The sequence below is a fragment of the Alexandromys fortis genome, unplaced genomic scaffold (assembly GCF_014885135.2).
Source record: "Alexandromys fortis isolate MF-2015 unplaced genomic scaffold, M_Fortis_MF-2015_v1.1 scaffold_3, whole genome shotgun sequence".
Classification (NCBI taxonomy): Eukaryota; Metazoa; Chordata; class Mammalia; order Rodentia; family Cricetidae; genus Alexandromys; species Alexandromys fortis.
Genome location: NW_026067909.1, coordinates 10,044,855 through 10,057,188, shown reverse-complemented (window position 1 = coordinate 10,057,188; position 12,334 = coordinate 10,044,855). Strand labels below are relative to the sequence as shown.

The 12,334-nt window shown below is 53.1% G+C and overlaps 1 protein-coding gene across 1 annotated transcript in view; it reads right to left on the bottom strand.

Moving 5' to 3' along the window:
• The window catches only part of Muc5ac (mucin 5AC, oligomeric mucus/gel-forming), a 30,486-nt gene extending 18,947 nt beyond the window's left edge, over positions 1–11,539 (bottom strand). Inside the window, 21 exon segments of the mRNA XM_050137541.1 lie at positions 196–347; positions 642–742; positions 1,154–1,206; positions 1,355–1,610; positions 1,876–2,002; positions 2,553–2,647; positions 4,058–4,222; positions 4,303–4,440; positions 4,524–4,593; positions 5,099–5,209; positions 6,355–6,493; positions 6,685–6,802; positions 6,992–7,117; positions 7,215–7,428; positions 7,548–7,657; positions 8,501–8,591; positions 8,944–9,058; positions 9,315–9,576; positions 9,894–9,953; positions 10,691–10,765; positions 11,447–11,539. Coding sequence (XP_049993498.1) covers positions 196–347; positions 642–742; positions 1,154–1,206; positions 1,355–1,610; positions 1,876–2,002; positions 2,553–2,647; positions 4,058–4,222; positions 4,303–4,440; positions 4,524–4,593; positions 5,099–5,209; positions 6,355–6,493; positions 6,685–6,802; positions 6,992–7,117; positions 7,215–7,428; positions 7,548–7,657; positions 8,501–8,591; positions 8,944–9,058; positions 9,315–9,576; positions 9,894–9,953; positions 10,691–10,765; positions 11,447–11,531 — 2,663 coding nt within the window. The 5' untranslated portion in view covers positions 11,532–11,539.
• Between the last annotated feature and the right edge of the window lie 795 nt (positions 11,540–12,334).

Sequence of the window (12,334 nt, the reverse complement as noted above, 5' to 3'; positions counted from 1 at the left end):
AGGGAATGGGAACCTTCCCAGAGGCTCTGTGGGGACCCCTCATGGGAAACCAAAGCAGAGCCCAGACACCTTGAGAGCCTGTGCTGTGTATGTCCACCAGAGGCCATGCTGAGGCTTAGTGCATTCCTAATAAGGACCTCTGTGCCAGGACAGCCTGGATACCCACCCACCCCTCCTGCTGTGCCCCTCACATACCAGTTGTTGCAGCCCACTTGGATGGTCTCCCCAGGCCTATAAGTGGCCTCGTTGTGCACACAAGGACAGTCCTCAGCAGCAACACAGCCTCCATTACCATCTGCCACCAACCCGTCCGGGCACACGCAGCCAGGCACGCACTCAGAGCTGTACTGTAGGATATATGGAGAGGGAGAGTGGGATTGGATACGGGTGGATGTTTGGGGCTGAGATGTCCTCTTTGCCTGCAGGACTGCAGGTGTCATGGGAGTAGAAAGCTCAGCAGAAGGGTATCTAGGGGTGCTCTGGGAACGCAGTCTAGCCAGCTGTTCCAAAGGCTCTCAGCATTGGAGAGCCCTGCCGCTCTGAAGGTGTCCACAGACACCATAGCGGGAGAGGTCAAGGAAGTAAAGGGGTCATCCAGGAGGTCCTAGAGCAGGTTATTAGGGAGCAACCGGCTCACTTACACAGGTCATGTCCAGGGTGTGACAGCTCTTCTGACATCCAGCTCCAGTGTCCCCAGATGTGGCATTGCGGCAGTCAGAATAGATCATGGGTGCAGCACACACTGGAGAAGAAAGGGGACCAGTGAGGCGATGCCATCCGGCCTTGCCAAGCTTTCTCTGAGGGACACCAGTGCTGTAATGTCTCAGCCTCTTTTGTCCAGACAGCTGAGCCTGTGGCTGCCCTGTGGTGGGGGCAGTGTGTACATCTCTGTATTAGGGTGTGTGTGTGTGTGTGTGTGTGTGTGTGTGTGTGTGTGTGTGTGTGTGTGTTGGGAGTACACTGAGTGATTTCATGAATATGTGTGCACCGTGTCCACACCCTCGTCTCCCCTGTTCCTGAGCCCAAGGCACAGACTGTACCAGAACAGTGAGCTGATCATTAACCCCAGCTCTTTTCTCTTGGGAATGGCATCAGCCCTGACACGTCTTTGGACGTATTCTCCCAGAGTTGACAGGCTCCCTCATATGCTCACCTGGAGTCGGGGCAGGACCTCCGATGCAGGTCAGTGTCCCTTGGGTGCAGGTGCTGTGAGGAGAGGGCAGTTAGAATATCATCCACTCTGGACCCCCGGAATCCCTGCCACGTCCTCCTTGTCTGCATGGCCACATGTGCACGGGAGCAGGGTGACGAGGGGCCCCCTGAGAATACAGTCTGCCGGGCCTAAGGATCTTACCAAACGGCCCCACTCTCATGCACAGACTCGCCGTTGGGAACTGTGGATCCCCTGTGGTAGCAGGGACAGCTGCTGGCCTGCACACATTTGCCTGAATCATCCAGGAAGGTGCCTGCAGGGCAGGTGCAGCCATCTACAGGGCTGAAGTTGACATGGCAGGTGACATCTTCCTCATTCAGAGCTCGACAGGTGTGCTGGCAGGTGCTGATGTGGTATTGGTAGGTCATCGACTTGGGGCAGGTAGTTGTAGGCTTTGCTGTATGGGAGCAGAAGGAAGGGGACACTTAGGACACTGGTGGACACATAGCCCAGCAAACAACGACAGAGGGTCTAACAGTTCAAGGCCTCTCAGCTCCCCGACAAGCTCCTGATTAGGGCTCTTAGTCACAATAGATTGGGTCTCCAAGTTTCAGAGACCGGTGTAGTGATAGGACCCTTAGAGCACCCAATCAGCTGCTAGGCCATAGGTGGGGCCCTGCCCTGTAGAGAACACGAGCCCAGCTTGCCCACAGAACACTCACTGCAGACGCCGTCTCTCCAGCCACTGAGCAGCACCCCTTTGGCGGCACAGGCATGCACATAGGAGGACAGGGCGGCACACATGCAGTCCTCGCTCTTCTCACAGTTGCACGTGTCAAACATGCAGTTCTGGGGGTGGGGACATCAGAGCATCAGGGAGCCAGCCTCACATCCAGGAGCCTGGCATCCGACTGGGATCCCCCCCCCACACACACACACACAACTCAACATATTTCCACCTTCCTTCCCTTCCTCGGGACACTGCCCATCCCCCATGCCCCTCTTGTTTGTTTTAGTGTTGGTAGCTCCCATGTAGCCAACCTTCCCTCTAGGACATGGATTCTGGGAAGAGCCTGGCCCTTTATCTCTGTGGCCCACCAGGTCCGGCCCCGAAACACTCTTGTCTTCCTTACTGTTCTGTTACTCGCATTTCTCAAAAGCTTCGTGTTTAGCCCTGTTTCTAGTGTAGACCGGAGGCTTGATCTAAACTCAGTGAACAATGGTGATTGGACACGTGAAGGAACGTGGATGTCAGGAATGGAATCCGAGAGACAGACTGGGAGAATATTCCTGCCACCTGCTGCCTCTCAATTGCCTCTCTCCAGAGTCCTCTGATCCTCCCAAAAGGGGACACACAAGGCAGTGTCGGAGTCCTAGCTAGCTGAAGAGCAGGCATTACCGAGTAGTAGGTGCTGGGGTTCACAGTGGTGTGGCACTTGGAAAATGGGCCGCTGGCATCAGTCAGCTGAGAACACCAGTGCTGAGCATACTTCTCTGTGGATGGAAGAGAATCCATCAGCTACTTAGTCATGCCAGCCCTGGCTTCCCCCATCTCGTGACATCTTGCATCTCTGTGCAGACAGACATCATGGGTGCTGAGTCATACTTCAGGTGACATCACGGGTATTACTGTGACACACACGAGGCATTGGAAAGCTATAGTCATTGTTTCTCTTCTTTCCTATGTCCCCAGAGCCCTCACCTCCTAGGAATGGGAATGGCCATCACCGTGGACAATAGTCAAGACTTCTGGACCAAAATACAGAGGCAAAGGGGGCAGTACCAGCTGATCCTGACCTGCACCTCCTCAACCCTACTTGAGGGCCGGACGGTGTCACATCACAACTACATTAGAGTCTTGTGTCCTTTCTTTGACCCTGAAGCAGGGCCCCTAATGTCCAATGCCCTGTGTGCATACTGCAGTGGGTGAGGTCCCTAGCCACCTGTGACTCTGTGCTGGAGATCCTCATGTCCTCGCTGCCAGCTGGTAGGCATGGGTGCTGGTCACCACTCTTTCCTGAGGCACCCACACTTGTCTCACTTGTGTTGTATGCTATAAACTGCAGCATTATATTTTCTAAAATACCGCTTGCCTTCAAGAAGACCGAGCTAAGGCAGGAGCTGAAGCCGAGTTAGCAATAAGCCTTGCAATCACTTAAGACATGGGACTCAAGTTACTGTCCTGCTGTGTGGTCAGCCTGTTCGAGAGAACAGTGTCACTGACCTGACTATACCTTGGATTTCCTCTGTAATTAATTAGCTTTACAACCTAAGTTAAATGTATAGTTTTAATCTTAAAGCATGTACTTCTCCATGCCCCTGACCCAGAATAATGAAAGTGGCAGCAACATTCAGACCCAGACTGATAGGGTCTGTGCTGTTTTGAGTGTGGTCCTGGGTCAGCTGGCGTCAGTAAAATAACTTTTTCTTTTGTAAGACTCTGCTAAACATTTCTATGGGAAAGAATCCTTCACTCGTTCCTCATGCCATATTTCCATGCGGCTCAATAAATATGGGGCAAAACCCTTTGTTATAGAGAGACAACATGGAGATCAAATACTCTAGACGGGCCTCTGACTACAGATTGTAGACAGATGGAAAACACCAGGAGAAAAATGGAGAATTCAAATTTAGTCGCTTTCAGTCAACCTTTTCCAAGAGGAAGCTTCCCTTTCTCACTCCTCAATATGACATCTACAGATTTTGGTGCCCTCTCTGGGTTTCTTTAACATGTGATTAACACAACACACTACATACTAGTTTGCCCACTCGCCGCCTCAGGGTAGACGACTGGACACCAGGCCAGGTCAGAGCTGGCTGAAAAAATGCTTCTTGGGGAGTAACCAGCTCAGAAACGGAAGCAAGTAAGCCAACCCCTGAGCACCCAACAGAACATAGGCTCACCATTCTCCACGCTGAGAGAGCAGGGGTCCTCAAAGATATTCTTGACGTTCGGACAAGCCGCCTGGGTCTTGAAGGTGTTGAAGAAGGCGGCTGCTGTGCCCTCCACAACCCCACTGATGGTCTGGAAATCGTCGGCCTGGATACTGTTGAAATTCCCACAGAGCCCTAGGAACAGGAGAGCAGGTTGAGGCCCCAGGTGGACTCTAGAATGGAATGGGCTCAGGTCCAGAGTCAGGGCCTCTTACCGCAGGTTAGACCCCTGAGCTCAGGTGCCAGCCGCACAAACACCTGCATGAGGGGCACCAGCTGGATCTCAAGCTGCAGACCCACGTGGGTCTCGGCAATGATGAAGAAGGTTGAAGGCCGGAAGAGGGTAACATTGGCTGTGGGCAGAAGATAGGAGTTTCAGGGTGGGGGTGTCCCATGGGATGGAGATACAGAGTTTAGGATCATAAGCAGCCCTCACCTGTAGACACCGGCAGCTGGGTATAAATCTGGTTCACAAAGACCTCTCCAGTGGCTTTTACCATGACCACCTAGAAGCAATGCCGGAGTCAACTGGGGTCAGTATGGAACCAAGGAAGTGTCTCCCAGCTGTCCCCTGGCAGCCCACACAGGCTGTGGCATGAGCTTGCTAGGTCTGGGAGGTTCTGGGCTACAAAGCTGTAGTCCCCATGTGGTTAACTTACGTCCCAAGATCTATCCCCATACTTTCCCTGATTTTCTAAACTTTGAAAAGAATCATAGTCTAAGTAATAGAAAACAGAAATTAATGTGTAAAAATAACTTCAGTGGGGTTGTATTGGATAAATACTTGAGTCCTCGTTTCTTGGAGCCGACTGGTACAATCACAAAAGCACCAGAGCCAAACAGTTGCAGTGTTCCACTTGAGGGTGGTCCCCAGAGAGGTCCACAAATAGTGGGTGCACTCTCTGATGGGAATGTGTATCCAGGCGACGGCCTGTGTGAACATGTCCCTCCCACCCGGCCTCAGGACCTGCCTCTGCTGGAGCTCCCCTCAGCTCCCCCCATGATACTCACCGTCTGCCCCCCACCCAGGCTCAGCGTCACACTCTTCAGACAAGTCTCGCTGTCTGTCAGTCCACACTTTCGAAGCTCAGCCAGCACAGTGAAGATATTGCTGTCACAGGGCTGCAGGGGGCGATACAGGTCCTGGCATACCACTCAAACCCCGGCCCACCGCACCTTCCCTCTCCTGCAATCCATGCTGCCTCCCCTTGCTGGAAATTCCTCATCCGCCACTGTCATAGACTCTAAGAAGCAGCCGTTTGATTTCAGGAGGAAGGGGCCCCTTAGAGCCCATGCCATGAGTCTCCCTAGCCCCTGTCAGGGGGCTTAATGCACCTACTGAGTACAAGAATTCTAAAAGAGAAGTTGGGAGGAAGATGGGGTAGGGGGAGTCAGACTGAGGGGAGTTGGGAGGGGGGAGGAGGTGGATGATTGAAATACATTGTGTCCATATATAAAATTTTCAAAAAATAAAAGTATTTTAAAAGAAAAACAGGTTTTTTTTAAATCAGTGGTTTCCAAGGTGGGGAGGGGGATGCTCAGGGGCAGTCTAGGGTGTCCAGCACGGTGAATACTGAGTGGCACTAGGGTAGTAGATACAGGACATTTCACATTTGTCACATCCTGGGGCATGCGCATGAGTGACCCTGACAGACACTGCCATGGATGTAATGGCTGATTGGTTACCAGTCGTAACCAAAATATCACACTAAAGCAAGATGTTAGTACAGGGAGACTGCTGGGGGTGGCGAGGCTTGGGAATTCACTGGGCTTTCTATTTCATTTATTTGGGGACATAAAACTGATATAAAAATAAGACGGGGCTGGAGAGGTGGATAGATGATTAAGTGTGTTCTGTTCTTGCAAAGGGCCCAAGTTCAGTGCCCAGCACCCACATGGTGGCTCCCAACCACCTCCAGGGAATCTGATGCCTCTTCCGGCCTCCATGGGTACCATGCTCATGTTCACACAGAGAGACACATGAATAGACAGAAGTGAAAGTATATACATAAAATAATAAGTCTCTTTAAGAAGACAAGATTAGAAGGGCCAAAGCCACGAGCAGGAGTCATGCAGCCCTAGAGGCCCCATCAACAGCCAAATGACCCCATGGAGCCCTGGGCCAATCGGCAGAAGTATTCCTTCAGTTTCACCACGAAGTTCCCGAGGTCTCCCTGGTGCAGGAGTGATGGGTGGCCTAGACTAGTGATAACTGGGGAGCCCCTCCCCCAAGTCAAAGGCCCCATCCAGGACAGCATAGGCCTCACCTTGCTCAGCACGTAGCTGCAATCCCCATGCACTGTGTACTGCCTTTCATCAAATGTGGAGAAGTGGGAGCCTCCCAGCACGGAGCAGGTGCCAGGGCACGGGATCTCCTGGCAGCTCCACCGCCCTCCAGAGCATGTGCTATGGGTGGGAAGAAGGACATACTGTGTACTGCTCCCAGGAACAGCAGTCCTGACATGTTTGCCATCTGGACTGAAGGCTTCTGCCCAGAGGGCATTTACCACAGCAGTCTGGGACCTAACCAGTCCACAGAGCCTGGGGAAGTAACCCTGGCATATGGCAGGCTCTTGAAAGGGGAGCTCAAAACCTACCACTTGGTGCAGTCAGTAGAGTAATTGGTACCAGGCGCATAAGACGTCCCATTGTACAGGCAGGCACACTGGGACACGGGAACACAGCCTGTCTGGTTGATGTCATCAAGCACCATTCCTATAGAAAGCAACCCCATGTGATAGGTGTCATCTAAGAGCCTCAGTAAACCCTGGCAGCACAGCGACACTTGGGGTAAGGGTCTTAGGGTCTTTCACCAAGGCTGAAGAATGGCAACATGACCACCCATGCAGCTGTGTGCTTTGGAGGTCCCGTGTCTAAACTGGTGAGGTAGAGACTCCATCTTACCCTTAGGACAGAAGCATCCAGCAATACAGTGATCCTCACAGACCTGGGAGCGCTGGGGGTTGGAGCAGGTGTCCACACAGGGTGAGCCACATTCCTGGTGTTGCATGTTGAGGGGGCATGTCTGAGCTGCAGGGAGACCAGAGAGAAAGCTCAGATCAAGCCAGGTCCCACTTCCCTGCTGGAGGATGCTCTGATGGTGGGGAAAGGGGCTGAGGGCACTTACAGCAGAGGTTGGGACCCCGCCAGTCCTGGGGCTTTCCTCCAGCATGGGCACACTGCCGGGAGTATTCAGCCACAGTTTGGCAGATACAGCTGGACAGGTCGGGGCTCTCACAGAGACAGAGGTCCTGCCTGCAAGCCTCCAGGTAGCTGCTGATGTCCACTAGGGCCGAGCAGTCTGAGAACAGCTGACTTTTCAGGATCTCTTCACAGATGCCCTGAACAAGGGTGGGGTCCATGCTGAGTTCAGACCCCAAGCTTCCCAGAAGCACCTGGGTTATCCCGGAGCCCAAAGCCCTCTTCCCCACTCTTCCCATCCATTTCTTTCAAGGCTCACAGATTTGGTGGAGCAGTTCTTCTGGGGCACAGGGAGGGGGTCCTGGCACTGCTCTGTGGGGCCGTCCATCTTCTGGAGGTTCCCAAACTCAAGAGGTGTCAGTCTAACATCTGCAGGAAGCCCAGAGCACATCTGTCTACAGATCCCAGGCCCCCAGCCCATCATCCCAACAGCCAAGTCCAAGCCCCCCCCCCCCCCCGAGAATGCCCCTGTGGTCCTGTGGTCCCTGCCTAGCTTCCCAGTCTCACTCCCTGAGATGCTGATATCTGGAACCCATGAGAGGAGCCTAGAAAGAGCTTGGCGTTCCTAGGGCAACAGGATTAAGGGAGAGAGACCTTAACAGATGCATAGCCATCAATCCTGGCCAACTGTGACGCAGCCCAGAGGACTGTAGAGTGAACCTGACATCCCCCCAGCCCTCAGACTCTGGCTGACCTTGCACACAGCCTGGCCTGACAGGGGCAGTCATATGCATAGGCAGACTCTGTCACCCACAGCTCATATGGGACTTGGGGGGACTGACTGAGGAGGGATGTTGGAGTATCTGGCTGATGAAGCCAAATTTGTGATGCCACTGGTTGGAGGTAAAGAAGCGTGACCCTCCCAGGGTGAAGAAAGAAGGAGGGTTTGTGTCCCCAGAATAGGGATACCAAGAACCAGTAGTCTGACAGATAGCTTGTTTCCTGTATACACCTATGGGGTGTATCAGCGTGCAAAGAGTGTGTATGCACACTAGTGTAGGTGTGTCCAGGTGTGTGTGTGTGCACTTATGCATGAGCTGTAATTGTGGGGAGGGAAGCCTGTGTGGATATGTGTGCCTGTGTGAGCAGCAGGGGTGTGTGTGTGTGTGTGTGTGTGTGTGTGAGAGAGAGAGAGAGAGAGAGAGAGAGAGAGAGAGAGAGAGAGAGAGAGAGAGAGACTAAACCTCCTGGGGTCCTTGCCTGGGGACTTACTGTGAGAGAGGAACTCACTGGACTCTGGACTGCCATTGAAGTCTCCACAGAGACCACAAGTCTTGTTGGTGTATTTGGTGTCCAACTCCAGCTGAAATTAAGGAGACATCAGACCCCTGACCCCACTATAGACAACCCAGGATGTGAACTATAGACTCTCAAAAAAAAAGGGGGTTAAGGGCTCCCAGAGGAGACACAAGCCAAAAGACCCTCCCCATAAGTCAAATGAAGCCACGACTCAGAAGCAAACACCCCTCATACACAGGACCTATGTCTGGGGGTGAAGACCCTGAGACTCTGTTGATGCTTGGATGCCCACCTTCACCAGCTGTGTGGCCTATGCCTCCTCTCCTTACCCACCGCCTCATCTCACTGAGAGGCTCCACCCATCACCGCCATTTTACCAGAAGACTCTGCCCACCCACACCCATCCCCATCCTCACCAGGAGACTGTCGTCATCATTCCACACGAAGACCAGGCCCAGCCTGGCCACCACCTTCAGGTAGCCGCTGCTGAGCTCAATGAGGACCCCAGACTGACTGAAGGGCAGCTGGACCCTGTAGAAGAGAGTAAGGATAAGGTACTGGGGGACAAGGAGACAAGAGAGCCCAGGTGACAAGATCCCTGCAGCCAGAGACAAGGGACCTGGAATGCCAGTATTAAGGAGTTGAAGGGGTAACCTGAGCATGGGGTAGGGAGTGCCTATTCATCTTCTCCCCTGAGAGTGGAGTCTCGCTAACAACCCCAGTGTCTCCCACAGACCCCTCACCACGCAGCACCTCCATCCCCCATTCAATACTGCCCCAGACTCACGGGTGGTTGTTGACTAATATGGAGCTCTTGGTCAGCTCAACAACTAGGCCGTCGAGCTTCATGATGACCCTGCTCAGAGTGGTGGAATTAGACTCCCGGGCACGGCGTAGCTGGACATTGAAGTCCTCATAGGCATCCCCACAGTGTGCAGAGAAGACATAGTTGCAGAGGCCAGGGAAGCGGAAGACCTGGCCATCAAAGGTCTTGTAGTGGAAGTCGCCCCATGTGCTGCACACCCTCCCGGTATGTGCTGGGTTGAGAGCTGCGGACCGAAGCAATGGCAGGCTTTGGAGGCACTGTTCTGGGCCCTGTTATGCCCTCTGTGTTCTACATCGGGCATCTGTTTTCTGTGTGCCACTGGGATCGGACAGGCTGCTGCCTCCTGTAGATCTAAGATCCCATCTGATGCAGGAAGCCCTGGGACCAGCTCACGGCAACTTTGAGTGTCCCCCAACCTTCCCCATGCTTATTGGCAGCCAGGAATCAGGGACCTCTTTCTAAACTAGCTCTTCAGGTCTAAGGGTGAGTACTCCTGCTAAGAGGAGCCACTTCCCCAGATAGACTTTGGGGCTCACTCACCTTGTACCACGGGGATGGTCTTCAGAGGTGGGATGATGGTCACCCCATGGAGTGGGACAGCTGTGGAGACAGAGGCTTGAATCATGGGATGCACACAGCCTTGAGTGAGGTTTTGGGGTCACTGTGGCCCAGAGGAGAGGGCCCAGGGTCAGCAGAAGCAGACTCCCAGGTCTCCAATTCAGGTTAGGTCCTTCTCTTCTCTCACTATCCCCTGGGGACCCCTGGATTCATCAGCAAATAGTGGCCACAGAGCCCAGAAACTTCTGTTTGCACATAGGAATTTATGTCCTGATCCTCACAAATGCCTGGATCTAGGTCAGCAGCTCAACCTCTCAGGCCCCCCTCCCTTTTTACCCCATTTGGGGAATGCAAACTTCAAGGTGCTGGCTGGCCCGCAACGCCCCACCAGACCCCTTGCGTTGGCATGTGTGCCAATCCCTCAGCTCCTAGGTCACGTGAATGTGATGCTGAAACAGGTTAATCAAACCAAGAGAGATGGCGGTAGGCTCTGCGCAGGTGGAACAATGACCTTGTGCTGCAGAAGGCATAGCCTCCCCAGGCAGCCTGACACACCTTCTGCATCTCTCTCAGAGCCTGAGCCTGGATGCCTGTGATGCCACCAGGGGCTGGATCAACAGTCATGTACAACAGGGTACACCTCAGCTCCAAGTTCTCACTCCTCAGTGTGCTAGCTGAGGAGCCATTAAGGCAAGAAATCCTGGGGGACCCAAGGTCACATTAAGGTAGAGTTGGGAGGGATATGGCAGGTATAGTGGGGACAAAAGGCTAGGACTTACCATCATGCCTTTGAAGGAGAGAGAAGTCAGAGTGAGGCTCTTGGGCAGATTTCAGAGTGTCCTGATGGGCCTGGCCTGCAAAGAGGAGATGGGCCTGAGCTGAGAAGAGAGCAGGTGCCTCAGACAGCCCAGGCTGCTGGCCCTCCGTGTGCAGATGGAGGGAAGGACATAATTAGCACTCATCAATGGCCTGAAGCACAGAATCACCATGATGGCGGGTGAATGGCCCACCCCCATACCTACACAAGAGGGTTCGAGCGAAGTTGTGACTGGCCTTTGCCTGAACTAAGTCTAGTTTCCTGGTGCCTGCATCTGTTACAAGGCTGTGCTGAGAGAAAACCACATCCCCAGGACACCCTTCTGGGCCTACAACATATACAGCCCATGGTGTCTTGAGCTTATGACAGTCCAAAGAGGTTGTGCGCTGGTAAAACTGTCACAACCAGGGCACACGAGATGGTTGAGAACCTGCTATGACCAGCTTGGGGGGCTCTGAGACACGCCTTCTGCTCCCTCCACATTGGATGCCAACCTCAATCCCTGGCACTTAGAAGTACTCCTTGCCTCTTAAGTCAGAGACCATTTGAAGTTGTCAGGGCTCAGGCAAGGGCTGCATGGCAGGACCCTCGTACAGATAATTTAGCTGCCAGGACCCAGATAAGACTCTGAACTACACTGCCCACCTGAGTCCAGGGCATGGGGGAAGGAAAATGTCTCTCCAAATGGCCTGGGAAAGCTGGACACTTTGACTCTTACCTGTGTGTTGACTGCAAGTCAGGGCCAGGGCTAGGACCCAGAATGGGACCAGCTTCCTCCGGCCAACACCCATGCTGTGGAGCATGGGGCAACGTCCCCACTGGTAGGTTCTGAGGACAGACTCAAGTCACCAGCTGCCTTTTGTAGTCTGAGAGCTGGCTCGAGCACCAGTGGCTTCAAGTTGGTGGGCGGGGCAGGCCTATCATTCCCCTCACCCAGGTAAACAGTGGGCACTCAGTCACTTTAGGCTGGTCAGTGGCAGCAGTCAGAGGTGGGTGTGTCTGCAGGTGGAGTCTGGCTTCCCTGAGGTTCCTCCAGGTCTGACCTGTGTAGTCCTCTCCAAGCAGCCTCCCCCCACCCCCAACAGACCTACCCAGGCCACTCTAACCAATGAGTTCCTGGTACCACAACAGACACATCTTCCAGACTGAGAAAAAGCTGCCTCTGAGACTACCGCAGGGCTGTTCTGGGCAGTCATTCCCTCTTTCCTTGGAGAGAAGCTCTCTGTGTGTGTGTGTGTGTGTGTGTGTGTGTGTGTGAGAGAGAGAGAGAGAGAGAGAGAGAGAGAGAGAGAGAGAGAGAGAGAGAGAAAACACTTCACATATCACAGGAGTGTGGAGCCTCAGAGGAATTATGGCTGAGTGAGTGAATCAATGAGCAAATAAGTCAGTGAATGAGTCAATAAATGAGTGAATGAGTGGATCAATCAATGAGCAAAGTAGATGAATGAATGAATGAATGAATGAGTCAATGAATGAATGCAAAAGTGAGTGGACAATTGAGTAAATGAATGGATGGATAAACCAATCAGTCGGTGAGTGAGGATGGGTGAATGAATAGATCCGTAAATGAACAGGTGAAGAATGAATGGACTATTTGAGTGAATGG